At 45.1% G+C, this 13,755-nt stretch overlaps 1 protein-coding gene across 7 annotated transcripts; it reads left to right on the plus strand.

Moving 5' to 3' along the window:
• The first annotated feature begins 1,877 nt into the window (after window positions 1-1,877).
• On the plus strand, window positions 1,878-13,273 carry KNSTRN (kinetochore localized astrin (SPAG5) binding protein). 7 transcript variants are annotated; one of them, XM_055363375.2, is made up of 10 exons: window positions 1,879-2,214; window positions 2,398-2,492; window positions 5,533-5,665; window positions 6,331-6,378; window positions 8,192-8,317; window positions 8,485-8,590; window positions 8,815-8,908; window positions 10,472-10,533; window positions 10,928-11,002; window positions 12,178-12,413. In XM_055363375.2, the coding sequence occupies exons 1-10, from the start codon at window positions 2,006-2,008 to the stop codon at window positions 12,214-12,216; spliced, it is 987 nt and encodes a 328-aa protein (XP_055219350.2). In that variant the 5' UTR covers window positions 1,879-2,005; the 3' UTR covers window positions 12,217-12,413. The 7 variants fall into 7 exon arrangements, with proteins under 7 accessions (XP_055219353.2, XP_055219350.2, XP_055219349.2 ...); XM_055363374.2 differs by lacking the exon at window positions 12,178-12,413 and adding an exon at window positions 12,454-13,273 and having other exon boundaries at window positions 1,880-2,214; XM_063698472.1 differs by lacking the exon at window positions 12,178-12,413 and adding an exon at window positions 12,454-13,273 and having other exon boundaries at window positions 1,881-2,092; window positions 2,396-2,492.
• The last annotated feature ends 482 nt before the right edge of the window (window positions 13,274-13,755 follow it).

Below are 13,755 nucleotides of genomic sequence, written 5' to 3' on the forward strand. Positions count from 1 at the left end.
CCAGAATGCCTCAAAAATATGTCGAGGTTTTCCACGTTCAAAACCCAACTCTCAATCTCCCCCAGCAGAAAATAGTGACTCTATCCACACAATTATTCAAGCCCAATTATTCGAAAAGAAAAAGGACTGGGCGCGGTGGCTCACGCCTGTAATCCCAGCACTTTGGGAGGCCGAAGCGAGCAGATCACCTGAGGTCAGGAGTTTGAGACCAGCCTGGCCAACATGGTGAAACCCCGTCTCTACTAAAAATACAAAAAATTAGCCAAGCGTGGTGGTGGCACTGTAGACCCAGCTATTCGGGAGACTGAGGCAGGAGAATCGCTTTAACTCAGGAGGCGGAGGTTGCAGTGAGCCGAGATCATGCCACTGCACTCCAGCCTGGGCAACAGAGTGAGACTCCGTCTCCAAAAAAAAAAAGAAAGAAAACAATATATATATAAAAAATATATAAATTGAGCCAGGTACAGTGGCTCATGCCTGTAATTCCAACACTTTGGGAGGCTGAAGTGGGAGGATCATTTGAGGCCAGGGGTTTAAGACCAGCCTGGGCAACATAGCAGGACCCCATCTCTACAAAAATTAGCTGGGTCTGGTGGCAGGCACCTTTAGTCTTAGCTACTCAGGAGGCCGAGGTGGGAGGATCTCCTGAGCCCAGGAGTTCAAGGTTGCAGTGAACTATGATTGCACTCCAGCCTGGGCAACAGAGTGAGACCCTGTCTCAAAAAATAATAATAAAATAAAATAAAATATAAATTGGATGACACTCTCCTGCTATAATACTTCAGTGGCTTTCCATTACTTTTAGATAAAATCTAATCTCTATACCTTGGCCTGTAAAATCTGTCTTTTGACTTCTTATTTCTCCAGCTTTATCTGTACCACTCTCTTCCTATCTTTCTGTGCCTATAGAAGAACCCATTTCTGCCTTGGGACTTTGCATTTTCCCCTTTCCCCAATGAAATTAACTCCCTCTCCTTCCTTAATCAAACATCAACTCAGAGAGGTCTTCCCTGAGCCCCCAATATAATCTAAGTTTCCCTGCTTTTCTATCTTATACGATTTTGTACTTTTTCTTCATAGTGTGTGTGTTTCGGTTTGATTTTTGAGATCACGCTCTGTCACCCAGGGTGAAGTGCAGTGGCGCGATCTCGGCTCACTGCAACCTCTGCCCCCGCCAGGGTCACACAATTCCCCCACCTCAGCCTCCAGGGTAGCTGGGACTACAGGAGCATGTCATGACACCTGGCTAATTTTTGTATTTTTTGTAGAGACGGGGTTGCACCATGTCGCCCAGGCTGGTCTCAAACTCCTGGACTCAAGCAATTCACCCGCCTCCACCTCCCAAAGTGCTATAATTACAGCTGTGAGCCACTGTGCCCAGCCTTCTTCACAATTTCACCACAATCCGTAAATATATATTTATTTATGTGATTATTTGTTCACTGTCTGTTTTCTAAGTTGTAAACTCCAGGAGGGCAGAGCCAAGGTCAATCTTGATATTTGCCCTCCCTCACTCCCTCCCACCCACTGAGAACACTGTTGGGTAATCAGCAGGTACTCAATAAATGCCAGATGAAATGAATGAGCTAGTGCATTTAGTAATGGAAGCTACCCTGTTTATTGGGAGTAGCTTTGAACCACTACTGAAAATCTGGATAAGTGCTATTAAAATTAGGACCTCAGGTAGGTGCCTCAGGTATCTCAGCCCATAGGTCCTTTTCTTCAAGCCTCACCTGCTACTCTCCACCTGTAACGTGTAGTTTTCATCCAAATAACCTGTGCTCCTGGCAATATCCCTAACAATCCCAAACTAAATAAAGAGGATTGTGACATGGACCCTAAATGTCGCCACGTTTGCGTCTCCATCCCGGAATATGACGCTGGTAGCTCATTAGCTCCATTCAAGCCTACAAATTGCATCACCCTCCTCCTCTGCCCAGACCTGGGGGCTCCAACACCTTTCGCTAGGTCTGGCTCTGGCCTCTGAGCGAACCTTCCGTACAGTATGGCGGCTCCCGAAGCCCCGCCCCCGGACAGAGTTTTCCGTACAACATGGCTGTCTACAGAGTGCGATTCCCACCCACTTCCGCCTAGCTACCGGAAGTTTCTATTTGAAACCCAGGCGGCCGACTTAGCCGGTGGCACGACAGTTGCTGCAGGGCATCTTTTAAACGAGAGCGACAAGGACTGCGGGCAGGACCGGCGGGCTCCTGGGTTCGGCTCTCCCGGGGCGAGGGACTGGGCTGGATGGGAGGAAGGACGGAATGAGCTGGGAAAGGAGGATTTTCTCTTTTCCAACCCCGAGCCGGGGCCTGTCGGGTCGCGCTATCCCCGGGCCCTCCACTCTCTCGGGCCCAGTGGCCCAGCGCTGGGTAACATTCATCCTGTACCTTCCAGGGTTCAGCCGTGCCGCCTCGTTACGATGACCAGTGTGGTTAAGACAGTGTATAGCCTGCAGCCCCCCTCTGCGCTGAGCGGCGGCCAGCCGGCAGGTGAGGGTCCACGCCACGCCCGGGGCACTGCGGCCTGGCCGGGGATGGTCTCGGGAGTGTGGAGATCGAATGGGTGGCGCGGGCACGGGGAAGGGCGTCCCGTCGGCCCTGAAAACCTGCGAGCCCCCTATAACCAGGCTATGTAGGTTTATGATGGGAGTTAAGGGAAGGGCCATGTGGTAGGATTTTAGACGTGCTCTGCACTTTTCTGCCCGCATGTGTACTGTATTCATCAGTTAGACTCAAGTTGTTGGTTATTGTACAATGTTATTCCCATTAAGCTAGGAATCCCCTTCTAATCGGTTATCGTCTTATTTCCAGACTTGGGCTATCTTGAGGGATTGGGTTTGTTTTCAGGGAGGAAAGAGGAGAGTCATTTGAGAAGTGGGATACTTAGGGTTCTTTGTCCACCTTTATATCTGCACCGTGTTTCTCATTACCACATTCTCAATACACGTTTGTTGAGTGAAGTGGGAGACAGGGGTTAGACCTAGGCACAGTATTTGAGAAACTTGGGCGAAGAGAGAGACATGATTAAAAATAGTTTTTAATTACTTTGCCATCTGCTTTGTGTTGCTTTGCTTGTGGTTGAAAGTCATCTCATGGCGTCTGCAGTCGGGGAACTGCCTAATCTAGAGATTATAATACAGAGTAAGCTTCAGACATCAGAAAACTGTTGTGGGAGATTATGGAGTAGCTATTTATGATCCCTTCCCAGATGATTCCACTCAGCTGGTACATAAACCTTGGCAAGATGGAGCTCTGAAGTGGCCAGGCACGGTGGCTCACGCCTGTAATCCCAGCACTTTGGGAGGGCGAGGTGGGCAGATCACGAGGTCAGGAGATGGAGACCATCCTGGCTAACACGGTGAAGCACCGTCTCTACTGAAAAATACAAAAAATTAGCCGGGCGTGGTGGCGGGCGCCTGTAGTCCCAGCTACTTGGGAGGCTGAGGCAGGAGAATGGCGTGAACCCGGGAGGCGGAGCTTGCAGTGAGCCGATATTGCGCCACTGCACTCCGGCCTGGGCGACAGAGCGAGACTCCGTCTCAAAAAAAAAAGGTTGAGCTCTGAAGTAAATAGGCTTTTCTCCAAGGCTTAATGGGTTGTTTGTTGTCTTGTGTTGCCGCAGAACACCTGAATGGTAATCCTGGCACCAGCGGGGACTAGGAGTTGCTGGAAGAACTGGAGCCAGGTCTCTCAGCTGCTGTGTCTTTCCCTTAGATGCGGTGCCCCTCAGTCAGTGGGCAGTGACTAGCTCTCTCAGCCAAGTTGGAAGTGTTCATCTCTTTGATTTCTATCTCTGTCCCAGCTTTATGATCATATGTAACTGGAACAGTTTCAAATTTTTAGGCTGCCTCCCAGGATTTTTGTTTTGATTTTGAGCATGGGCTGGATAAGTAATATATGCACATGTGAACAAAAAAAAGGTGGAAAACCATATACAATGATAAACAAGTTTCCTTCCTTCCCTTCCTTGACACCAGCCATCCAGTTCCTCTCCCAGTGTCTCCCATTTTTAAGAGACAGCTTTGTTAAATCCTACTGAATTTTTCCTACAGTGCAATCCTAGATTTTAGCAAATACGAATTATTGGAACCAATTCTAGTCAATGAAGAGTGTTAATTTTGATCAATTGACTGTTAACTCCATTTTACATGGAGTAGATTTGTTATTGTTTAAAACTTACTAATACTTGAGAGAGGAGAAGATGATATTCCTCCAAGATTACCTTTATCTTCAGACAGACGCCTCAGAAAGAACCCTTTTAATACTTCATTTGTACTGCATTTCTTCAATTTGATTTGATTGTAATGGCTCTTAAGTTAGGTCAAACTTAAAGGGGCCATTTTACAGTGAACAAAGTGAGAGTAAGTCCAGAAAAGGCTGCATGTGAGGGTGGGGGTGCTTAACTCCAGATAAGTTACTTGAATTTGCTGTAGAACACAAATGATAGATTGTGTGGTTGCGGGGCTGGCACAAGGATAGAGGAAAATGCTCTCCTTTGGGGAAGAAGAGTGTTATGGCAGGGCCATTTCTCTGGTTATCTGGCAAGAAGATCAGATTAGAATGCCTAATAGGGAAACTCTAAACTTAACAAAGGGTAAACAAAAGGGCTAGTGGTAGAGGCAGGCAGCATGGAAGAGGAAGGGACCAGACAGGTGGTTTGGAGATGGTCTGTGAAACAACCCATGGAACTGTGAAGTGTTTCATTTATTCAACAAGCAGTTATTGAACCCCTGTTCATATGCCAGATACTTTGCTAGGTGATGGGGACACAAAGATGCCTTAGAATGGTTAGGAAGACATTCTAGTAAAAACAACGAAGTAACGGTTTAAAAAAACTCAGAGCAACTCAGTCATGCCTTAGGAGAGTGTGCAGAGTGCTTGGAGGAGCTTAATGAGATGGTACAAGGATTCAGCCATGTTTTACCTGCTAACTTCCACCCTGCTCTCTGCTGGTGTCCATCTCCATGTTCACTTTTACAGCCTACACCTTTCAGTTCAATGAAACTTTTGGCTACCCTCAAACATGCTGTACTGTCACATTTAAATAATTTTGGTTTTTATTGCCAATTAGCCTGGAAGTTTTATTCTTTTGAATTAATCTTCACATGTTGAAATTTGCCAGAATGAAAATAAAGATTTGGCCAGGCATCGTGGCTCACGCCAGAATGGCCAAGGCAGGAGGATTGCTTGAGCCCAGGAGTTCGAGACCAGGCTGGGCAACATAGTGAGACCCTGTCTCTATTTTTTAAATTTTAAAACATATTTTAGGTGCCTATAGTCCAGCTACTCGGGAGGCTGAGGCAGGAGAATCGTTTGAACCCAAGAGGTGGAGGTTGCAGTGAGCCAAGATCACACCACTGTACTCCAGCCTGGGCCACAGAGCAAGACTCTGTCTCAAAAAATAAATAATACTTTTTAAAATAAAGTAAAATAAAGATTTATGACAACTTCGAATGGGGCTCTGTTTGTTACAGGGTTGCAACTGTCGGGTTATGATGCCAGAAGTTTTACCTCTCATTTTCCTTTGCAGACACACAAACTCGGGCCACTTCTAAGAGTCTCTTACCTGTTAGGTCCAAAGAAGTCGATGTTTCCAAACAGCTTCATTCAGGAGGTCCAGAGAATGATGTTACAAAAATCACCAAACTGAGACGAGAGAATGGGTGAGAACGGATCATTAGTATCCAGTTAGAACATCTTCCTAGAAATTGCTCAATACAAAGAATTAGAAAACAGAGTTTTGGACAACACAAGTCTCCTGAACAACTGGCCTTCAATCAGTGGCCCAGAGCAGTGCAGCATTGCTGAGCTCTGTGCCAGAACCCTCTGTGTTGATCTTTTTGAAGAGACACAGCCAGAGTTATAAGAGGTGTTCTTTCCTCTTTCATCGCTTGCTCTGAGCATACAAGTGGCAGCACTGTAGTCATACACCAACCCTGAGGGGTAGTCATGCAGGGTGGGGACTAGTTGTTATCCTAGGTTGCTGCTCTGACCACACAGTCCAGCCCTAGTGTGTGTGTGTGTCCCCAGCCAGCATTCAGTTCCAGGTGAGTGAGGTTGACATGAGATAGCCACGCCATCTTGAGAGGAGCAGCTCTGTCAGGTTGTTAGGGTGGTCAGAGGCATGCCCCTTTGCTACTAAAAAGCCTTTTCAATAATCTGTGCTGAAGCAGTAATGCATAGTCTCTCAGAGCTCTTAAGCTTGTGCCATTTGCCTTTTATGTCTGGTTCTTTTCCTCAGAAACTCAAGCTCTTTGTTCTGCCTGTTCACAGCACACTTAACAGTACTGTGAGTGTCTGATTCATTTCTTTGTTTCTGCCCTCCTAGGCAAATGAAAGCTACTGACACTGCCACCAGAAGGAATGTCAGAAAAGGGTGAGCATCAGGGTAAATCAACTTGGCCACTATTCTAGGGTGGTGGATCTCAATCCTTGGTTCTGCATCAGAATCATTCGTGGGACTTGTTTACTGTGTTAGGGTCTGGGTTCCACCTCAGGAACCTGAGTGGAATTTTCAGGGGTGAGGCACAGCTAGGTGTAAGAACCATTGTCAATGCAAGAATCACTGGTGCTACTATCCTGTGTCTCAAGCAAGAGCTTTTTGGACTCCACGCCAGGACCACTGCTGATTGGAAATCACACTTAGCTATGGCCCATCAACAGGAGGGTAAAGCCTTCAGGAGAGGAAGGGCTGGGTGTATGTAGTTAGTGATCTCGAGATGAAGATTCTGGTGGTGGTGGTGGTGAAAACCTGGAGAAGGATTCATGTCTCATCTTTGAGGCTAGTTTGGAAGTTTTGCACTATCAGAAATAGAAATAATAAGCTGAAAAGTCTGTACAAATAGGTTTTAGTTCCAGATCTATTATTTGGGCATATCTTAAAAGTTTTGAAGACAGCAGGGCACACCAGCTCACACCTGTAATCGCAACACTTTGGGAGGCCAAGGTGGGTGGATCACCTGAGGTCAGGAGTTTGAGTCTAGCCTGGGAAACATGATGGGACCCCATCTCTACTAAAAATACAAAAATTAGCCAGGCGTGGTGGCGCATGTCTGTAATCCCAGCTACTCAGGAGGCTGAGGCAGGAGGATCACTTCATCCCGGGAGGCAGAGATTGCAGTGAGCCAAGATCATGTCATTGCATTCCAGCCTGGGTGACAGAGCAAGACTCTGACTTACAAAAATAAAAAAGTTTTGAAGACAAAATACTAGCAAAAAAGACTGAGAACTTTAAGAAAAAACTCTAATATTGGTTGCCGAGACCAGCTTGGTCGGGGAGACCCTAACCCAGCGGCGCTAGAGGAGTTAAAGACACACACACAGAAATATAGAGGTGTGAAGTGGGAAATCAGGGGTCTCACAGCCTTCAGAGCTGAGAGCCCCGAACAGAGATTTGCCCACGTATTTATTAACAGCAAACCAGTCATTAGCATTGTTTCTATAGATAGTAAATTAACTAAAAGTATCCCTTATGGGAAATGGATGGGCTGAATTAAAGGAATAGGTTGGGCTAGTTAACTGCAGCAGGAACACGCCCTTAAGACACAGATTGCTCATGCTATTGTTTGTGGCTTAAGAATGCCTTTAAGGGCCAGGCGCGGTGGCTCACGCCTGTAATCCCAGCATTTTGGGAGGCCGAGGCGGGCGGATCACAAGGTCAGGAGACCATCCTGGTTAACTACGGTGTTTCACCGTAGACTCCATCTCAAAAAAAAAAAAAATGCCTTTAAGTGGTTTTCCGCCCTTGGCAGGCCAGGTGTTCCTAGCCCTCATTCCCGTAAACCCACAACCTTCCAGCATGGGCGTTAGGGCCTTTATGAACATGTTACAGTGCTGCAGAGATTTTGTTTATGGCCAGTTTTGGGGCCAGTTTATGGCCAGATTTGGGGGGCCTGCTCCCAACAATTGGTGATATTAGAGTTTATTAGATGATAAACTAACATTAGATTATTTTATTAGATAATAGCCCAGCTACTGGGCTAAGAAATGCACACGTGTTTTCTCTCTTATTACTCATAATAATAATACTGTGAGATGTGGGTATTGTCCTGATTTCAAAAATGAGGAAACAAGGCCTCAGGAGGTTATGCAACTCACTGAAGGTCATATACCACTATGTAATAGCCAGGATAGAATGGGACGTGTTTGTGTAACTCTGTAGGCTGTATTTTTCTTTCTTTTTTTTTTAGACGGAGTTTTGCTCTTGTTGCCACCCAGGCTGGAGTGCAATGGCGCAATCTCAGCTCACCACAACCTCCACCTCCTGGGTTCAAGCGATTATCCTGCCTCAGCCTCCCAAATACCTGGGATTACAGGCATGCGCCACCACGCCTGACTAATCTTTTGTATTTTTAGTAGAGACAGGGTTTCTCTATCTTGGTCAGGCTGGTCTTGATTTCCCGACCTCATGAGCTACCGCGCCTGGTGTGGGCCATACTGTTACCCCTTTTATCTTTTCATGTAAGTACAACTATTGTTACAGCTACAAACCACTGAGTAAGCAAAAATCAGAGGAAGAGCTCAAGGACAAGAACCAGCTGTTAGAAGCCGTCAACAAGCAGTTGCACCAGAAGTTGACTGAAACTCAGGTAAGAGACCCACGAGAGCTCTGTTACCAGCTGCCACTGGGCGATCCACATGGAATCCTGATGGGTGGCCCCTTGGATGAGCAAGCTTGTTAATGCACAGATGCCCAAGGGCAGAAAAAAAAAGCCAGGCTTTTGCTATGGCTGTCCGAGAGCAAGGGCAAGAAAGGGCAACCACCCCTAGGGAGTTGGACAATTCCTGATCTGTCTGTGCTGTGCTCCAATAGGGAGAGCTGAAGGACCTGACCCAGAAGGTAGAGCTGCTGGAGAAGTTTCGGGACAACTGTTTGGCAATTTTGGAGAGCAAGGGCCTCGATCCAGGTAAGAGACAGCACACAGCTAGCCTCCTTTGAAGGAATTGGTGCATATGCCCCTTCCGGGGTTGATCTTGGCAGCATGGCATCAGCTGGCCCAGTATGTGCAGGGGTTACTTTCATAAAGCCCTAAAGATTTTGGAAAGCTTCTGTTTGTTTTCATGTGATGTTGATTTTTGCCTGGCCAGCAGGATTTCAGATGATTATAGAGAGAGGGTTATCTCTTTCCTACCTGAACACTTTATGCCATTCATTTAGTGCCAACAGGCATGACCTTGCAAATAGATGAGAAATACTTTGTTCCTTTCAAGGGAGAACATTTTCTGTCTCTTCCTATTTGGGAAAGTTACTAGTGTGCTTGAAAGGAACATTTTGTTTAAACATGCTCTTCCTTTCAAGCATGCTAGTAATCCCAAATGGGAAGAGAAAGAAGATACTATTTCAAGCATTCTTAAACCTGGTTAATCATCAGAATTACAGTGACTAAAATGTGACTACTATTCTGACCCTGTCCCCCAGAAAGCAGTATCTGTAGCAAAGAGAGCAGAAGAAGGAATTGCCCAAAGACTGTAAGAGGGCCTCAGACTGAGTCAAAGAGCCAGAGAATGCCCAGGAAAGGGGCCCAGGCCTTTTTGTATTAAGGAATACTGACTTTGAATGTTAGTGGTTAATCTTTAGGTTACAGTTGAGGATATTCTTTTTTTTTTTTTGAGATGAAGTCTCATTCCATTGCCCAGGCTGAAGTGCAGAGGTGTGATTTCGGCTCACTGAAACCTCCTCCTCCTGGGTTCAAGTGATTCTCCTGCCTCAGCCTCCTGAGTAGCTGGGATTACAGGCGTGTAGCACCACACCCAGCTAATTTTTGTGTTTTTAGTAGAGACGGGGTTTTGCTATGTTGGCCAGGCTGGTCTCAAACGCCTGACCTCAAGTGATCTGCCTGTCTCGGCCTCCCAGAGTGCTGGGATTACAGACATGAGTTACCATGCCCGGCCTAGGATATTCTTTATAGTCACCATAAATATATATGTTTTTAAATTTAAAATTGTTTATTTTTTTGAGATGGGATCTCGCTATGTTGCCCAGGCTGGCCTCCAACTCCTGGGCTCAAGCAATCCCCCCAAATAGCTGGGACTACAGGCGTGCACCACCACATCCGACACCATAAATATTTTGTATGATTTTAATTTATTACATGCATGTGATATTACCAAAAGTAATAATTTGTTAAGGCCTGAAAGGCTCTTAAAAATAGCTTTGTGAATTGTGAACAAAACCAAAAAAAATCCAACCTATACATTTCCTTTGGACAAATTGTCCACTGACCTAAGGAGAAAGTATACCGAATTTTTGGCCATATCAAAACCTAGATTGAAAGGAGATAAAATACAGTTTTGCAGGGCAGATATGGGTGGCCCTGCCAAGGTGAAAACTTAGGAGAAAGTCCAGGATGAGACACTTAAGAGAAATTCCCCTCATGAATATTTCTGTACTTGTCCACAGAGGGTTTTTATTTTCTTTTGTTTAAGGTGTGTAGTTCCCTAAGTGAGATTGACTTTGTTGTATCCATCAGCTTTAGGCAGTGAGACCCTGGCATCACAACAAGAATCCACTACTGATCACATGGACTCTATGGTGAGGGCATGGGTGTGAAAGGGCACAAGGGCTGAGTGACTGTGGGGCTCTGTAAATCTAAGAAGGTCTCTGCTATATATTCCATAAACTCCAAGAAACAGCCTTTGATTATCTGTGATGGTAGAAAAGAGAAATGGGACGTGTACTCAAAATAGCATATTTTACTTGAAAGGTAGCTTTGTGCTTACAAATATAAGTGAGTCTGAATTGAAAATTTAAAACACATAATAGGTAAACCTGTAGAGAGAGCTTTCTCGTTCTTCTGTTCTATACTTTATCAAATTTCTCTCCTGACTCCTTTGTTGAGAACTGTGTGGAAAGGATGTTAGCCATCATCTACTGCAAGTCTGGTTTTATATGAAGATTTGTTTACTACATTGTGCTTTCCTCTTAGTTGCTGTTAGAAACTTTGCAAGAGGAGCTGAAGCTTTTTAACGAAACAGCCAAAAAGCAGATGGAGGAGTTACAGGTGAGAGGCAGACATCACCCTGACCATTTCCTACCATGATAGGTAGATTTATAGTGGGGTCTTTCCTGTTTTTCTATTTATTTTTAATAAACTTTCTAAATAATTTTAGATTTATAGGAAAGTTACAAAGATAATGCAGAAAATTTACCCTGATAGTAACGTGTTTTTTTTTTTTTTTTCCAACTTTTAAGTTCAGGGGTACATGTACAGGGTGTGTAGGCTTGTTACACAGGTAAGCGTGTGCCATGGTGGTTTGCTGCACAGATCATCCCATCACCTAGGTATTGAGCCCAGCATCCATTAGCTATTCTTCTTGATGCACTTCCTCCTCCACCCCCAATAGTAACATCTTACATTATCCTGGTAAATTTGTCAAAACTAAGAAATCAGCCAGGCATGGTGGCTCACGCCTATAATCCCAGCACTTTGGGAGGCTGAGGTGGAAGGATTACTTGAAGCCAGGAGTTTGAGACCAGCCTGGGAAACATAACAAGACTCCATCTCTACAAAATAAAATTTAGAAAATAGCCAGGTGTGGTGGTGCATACCTGTAGTCCCAGCTGCTCAGGAGGCTGAGGCAAGAAGACCACTTGGGCCCAGGAGGGCAAGGAGATAAAGTCTCACTGTTGTCCCCCAGGCTGGAGTGCAATGGCGTGATCTTGGCTCACTGCAACCTCCGCTTCCCGGGTTCAAGCGATTTTCTTGCCTCAGTCTCCCAAGTAGCTGGGATTACAGGCGTTTGCGACCATGACTGGCTAATTTTTATATTTTTAGTAGAGACAGGGTTTCACTGTGTTGGCCAGGCTGGTTTCGAACTCCTGACCTCAGGTGATCTGCCCGCCTCGGCTTCCCAAAGTGCTGAGATTGCAGGTGTGAGCCACTGCACCCGGCAGGAAAAAAATTTTTTAAAAAAGAGACCAACATCAGTACATTACTATTAACTATATTCCAAGTCTTCATTTGGATTTTAGCAGTTTTTCCCACTAATTTTTTTTTTTTCTGTTACCGAGGCTTCTTGCAAATGTTCACATCGCCAAGGCATGAGGCAATGTGTAACACAGTAGGTTGCTCAGAGTTGGGAATTGAGAACTATATGTAATCCATTCTATGGAAACTTGATAACTCAAGGAGAAGACCTGTAGTAAGCACAGATTCTTTGGTCTGGACTGTTTCAGATTGCTTGGATGAATCATGGGATATTGCAGCAAACGTAGAGGATTTCATCGTTCCAGTTTAGATACAGGAGTCTAGTCCCTCTCTACTACTAGAGGGACAATTCCTAAAACCAGTGCATAGAAATAAAATCTAAAATAGAAGATACAGTCTGTTGATCCTCCAGTGGTCTTCCTTAGTGGAAAAGGAGCATAATGTTCTGATGTGGGAATTGTATTTCCTGTTAGTCAAGAGTTTTGTGTATGTGTTGTTTTCTTTTGGAATGTCTTTCCATGCAGGCCTTAAAGGTAAAGCTGGAGATGAAAGAGGAAAGAGTCCGATTCCTAGAACAGCAAACCTTATGTAACAATCAAGTAAATGATTTAACAACAGCCCTTAAGGAAATGGAGCAGCTATTAGAAATGTAAGAAGAAGCAAGTGGCCAGATGGCTCCCTCTTGAGCATAAAATCTCAGAGGAAGCTACTTAGGACATCATCTTGGCCATGATCTTCTGGGACTCACCATCTCCAGAATGAAAACAATTTCTACAGTAGACTTAAGGACAGTTTATGCTGAAATGGCAATTCCTCATTTAAGCAAGTTTTCCCAACCTTCAGGTTGGTCAGCCCTCCTGAGCCTCACAGGTGGATAATTGAGGCCTACAAGAGAGGGGAGCCTAGGAGCTTGGATTGACCTTCTAGTCAACCACCTGACTCCAGCACACCATTACAATCGGGAGACTAAACCAACAACCAGAGGATCTAAAATGTCACATTCAGATTTTCAGGAAGAAAATCTTCATTACAGTGGAGCACAAGTGTTCCATACAAGACATCATTGTGGAGCCATGCTGTCCCCTTCTAACCTGAAACACATTCTGTCCCATCCTGGTTGGGCTTCTGTACCTCCTTATTAATTTGTGAACCTGAAGTTGCTTGAAGTGTTTTGGGCTTAATAAATGGGGTGAAAGTATAGGTAGCAGTAACACCTACATGAAACAATACACCTTGGATCTTTTCATCTAAATTACTTTTCTTTTTTAAGTCTACTTTTAAAATAAATACTTCTGTAAATATTCTGACTGTAACATTGAGGAATGAAAATAGCCTTTTAACCTAGATATGTCAGTTGATCATTATTGAACTAATTTAGTTAACAAGTCCAAGATATTCTGACTTAATCTAGAATATTTTTCTGCTACTCTTTAAGAGTCCTGTGGCTAGTCCCTCTGTCTCCCAAGAGCATTGGCTAGTCTCCTGAGGGTGTTGCCCATTTGTAGCAGTGGTTTCACCAGGTCTGTGGCCACTTGCTGCCCGTGTTTTCCCTGCACTCTTTTTTTTTTTTTTTTCTGAGACACAGTCTCACTGTGTTGCCTAGGCTGGAGTGCAGTGGCGTGATCTCGGCTCACTGCAACCTCCGCCTCCCAGGTTTAAGCAGTTCTGCCTCAGCCTCCCAAGTAGCTGGGACTACAGGGGCGTGTCACCACGCCTTGCTAATTTTTAGTATTTTTAGTAGAGACAGGGTTTCACCATGTTAGCCAGGATGGTCTCGATCTACTGACCTCATGATCCGCCCGCCTCGACCTCCCAAAGTGCTGGGG

This window comes from Gorilla gorilla, chromosome 16 (genome assembly GCF_029281585.2).
Source record: "Gorilla gorilla gorilla isolate KB3781 chromosome 16, NHGRI_mGorGor1-v2.1_pri, whole genome shotgun sequence".
Taxonomy (NCBI): Eukaryota; Metazoa; Chordata; class Mammalia; order Primates; family Hominidae; genus Gorilla; species Gorilla gorilla.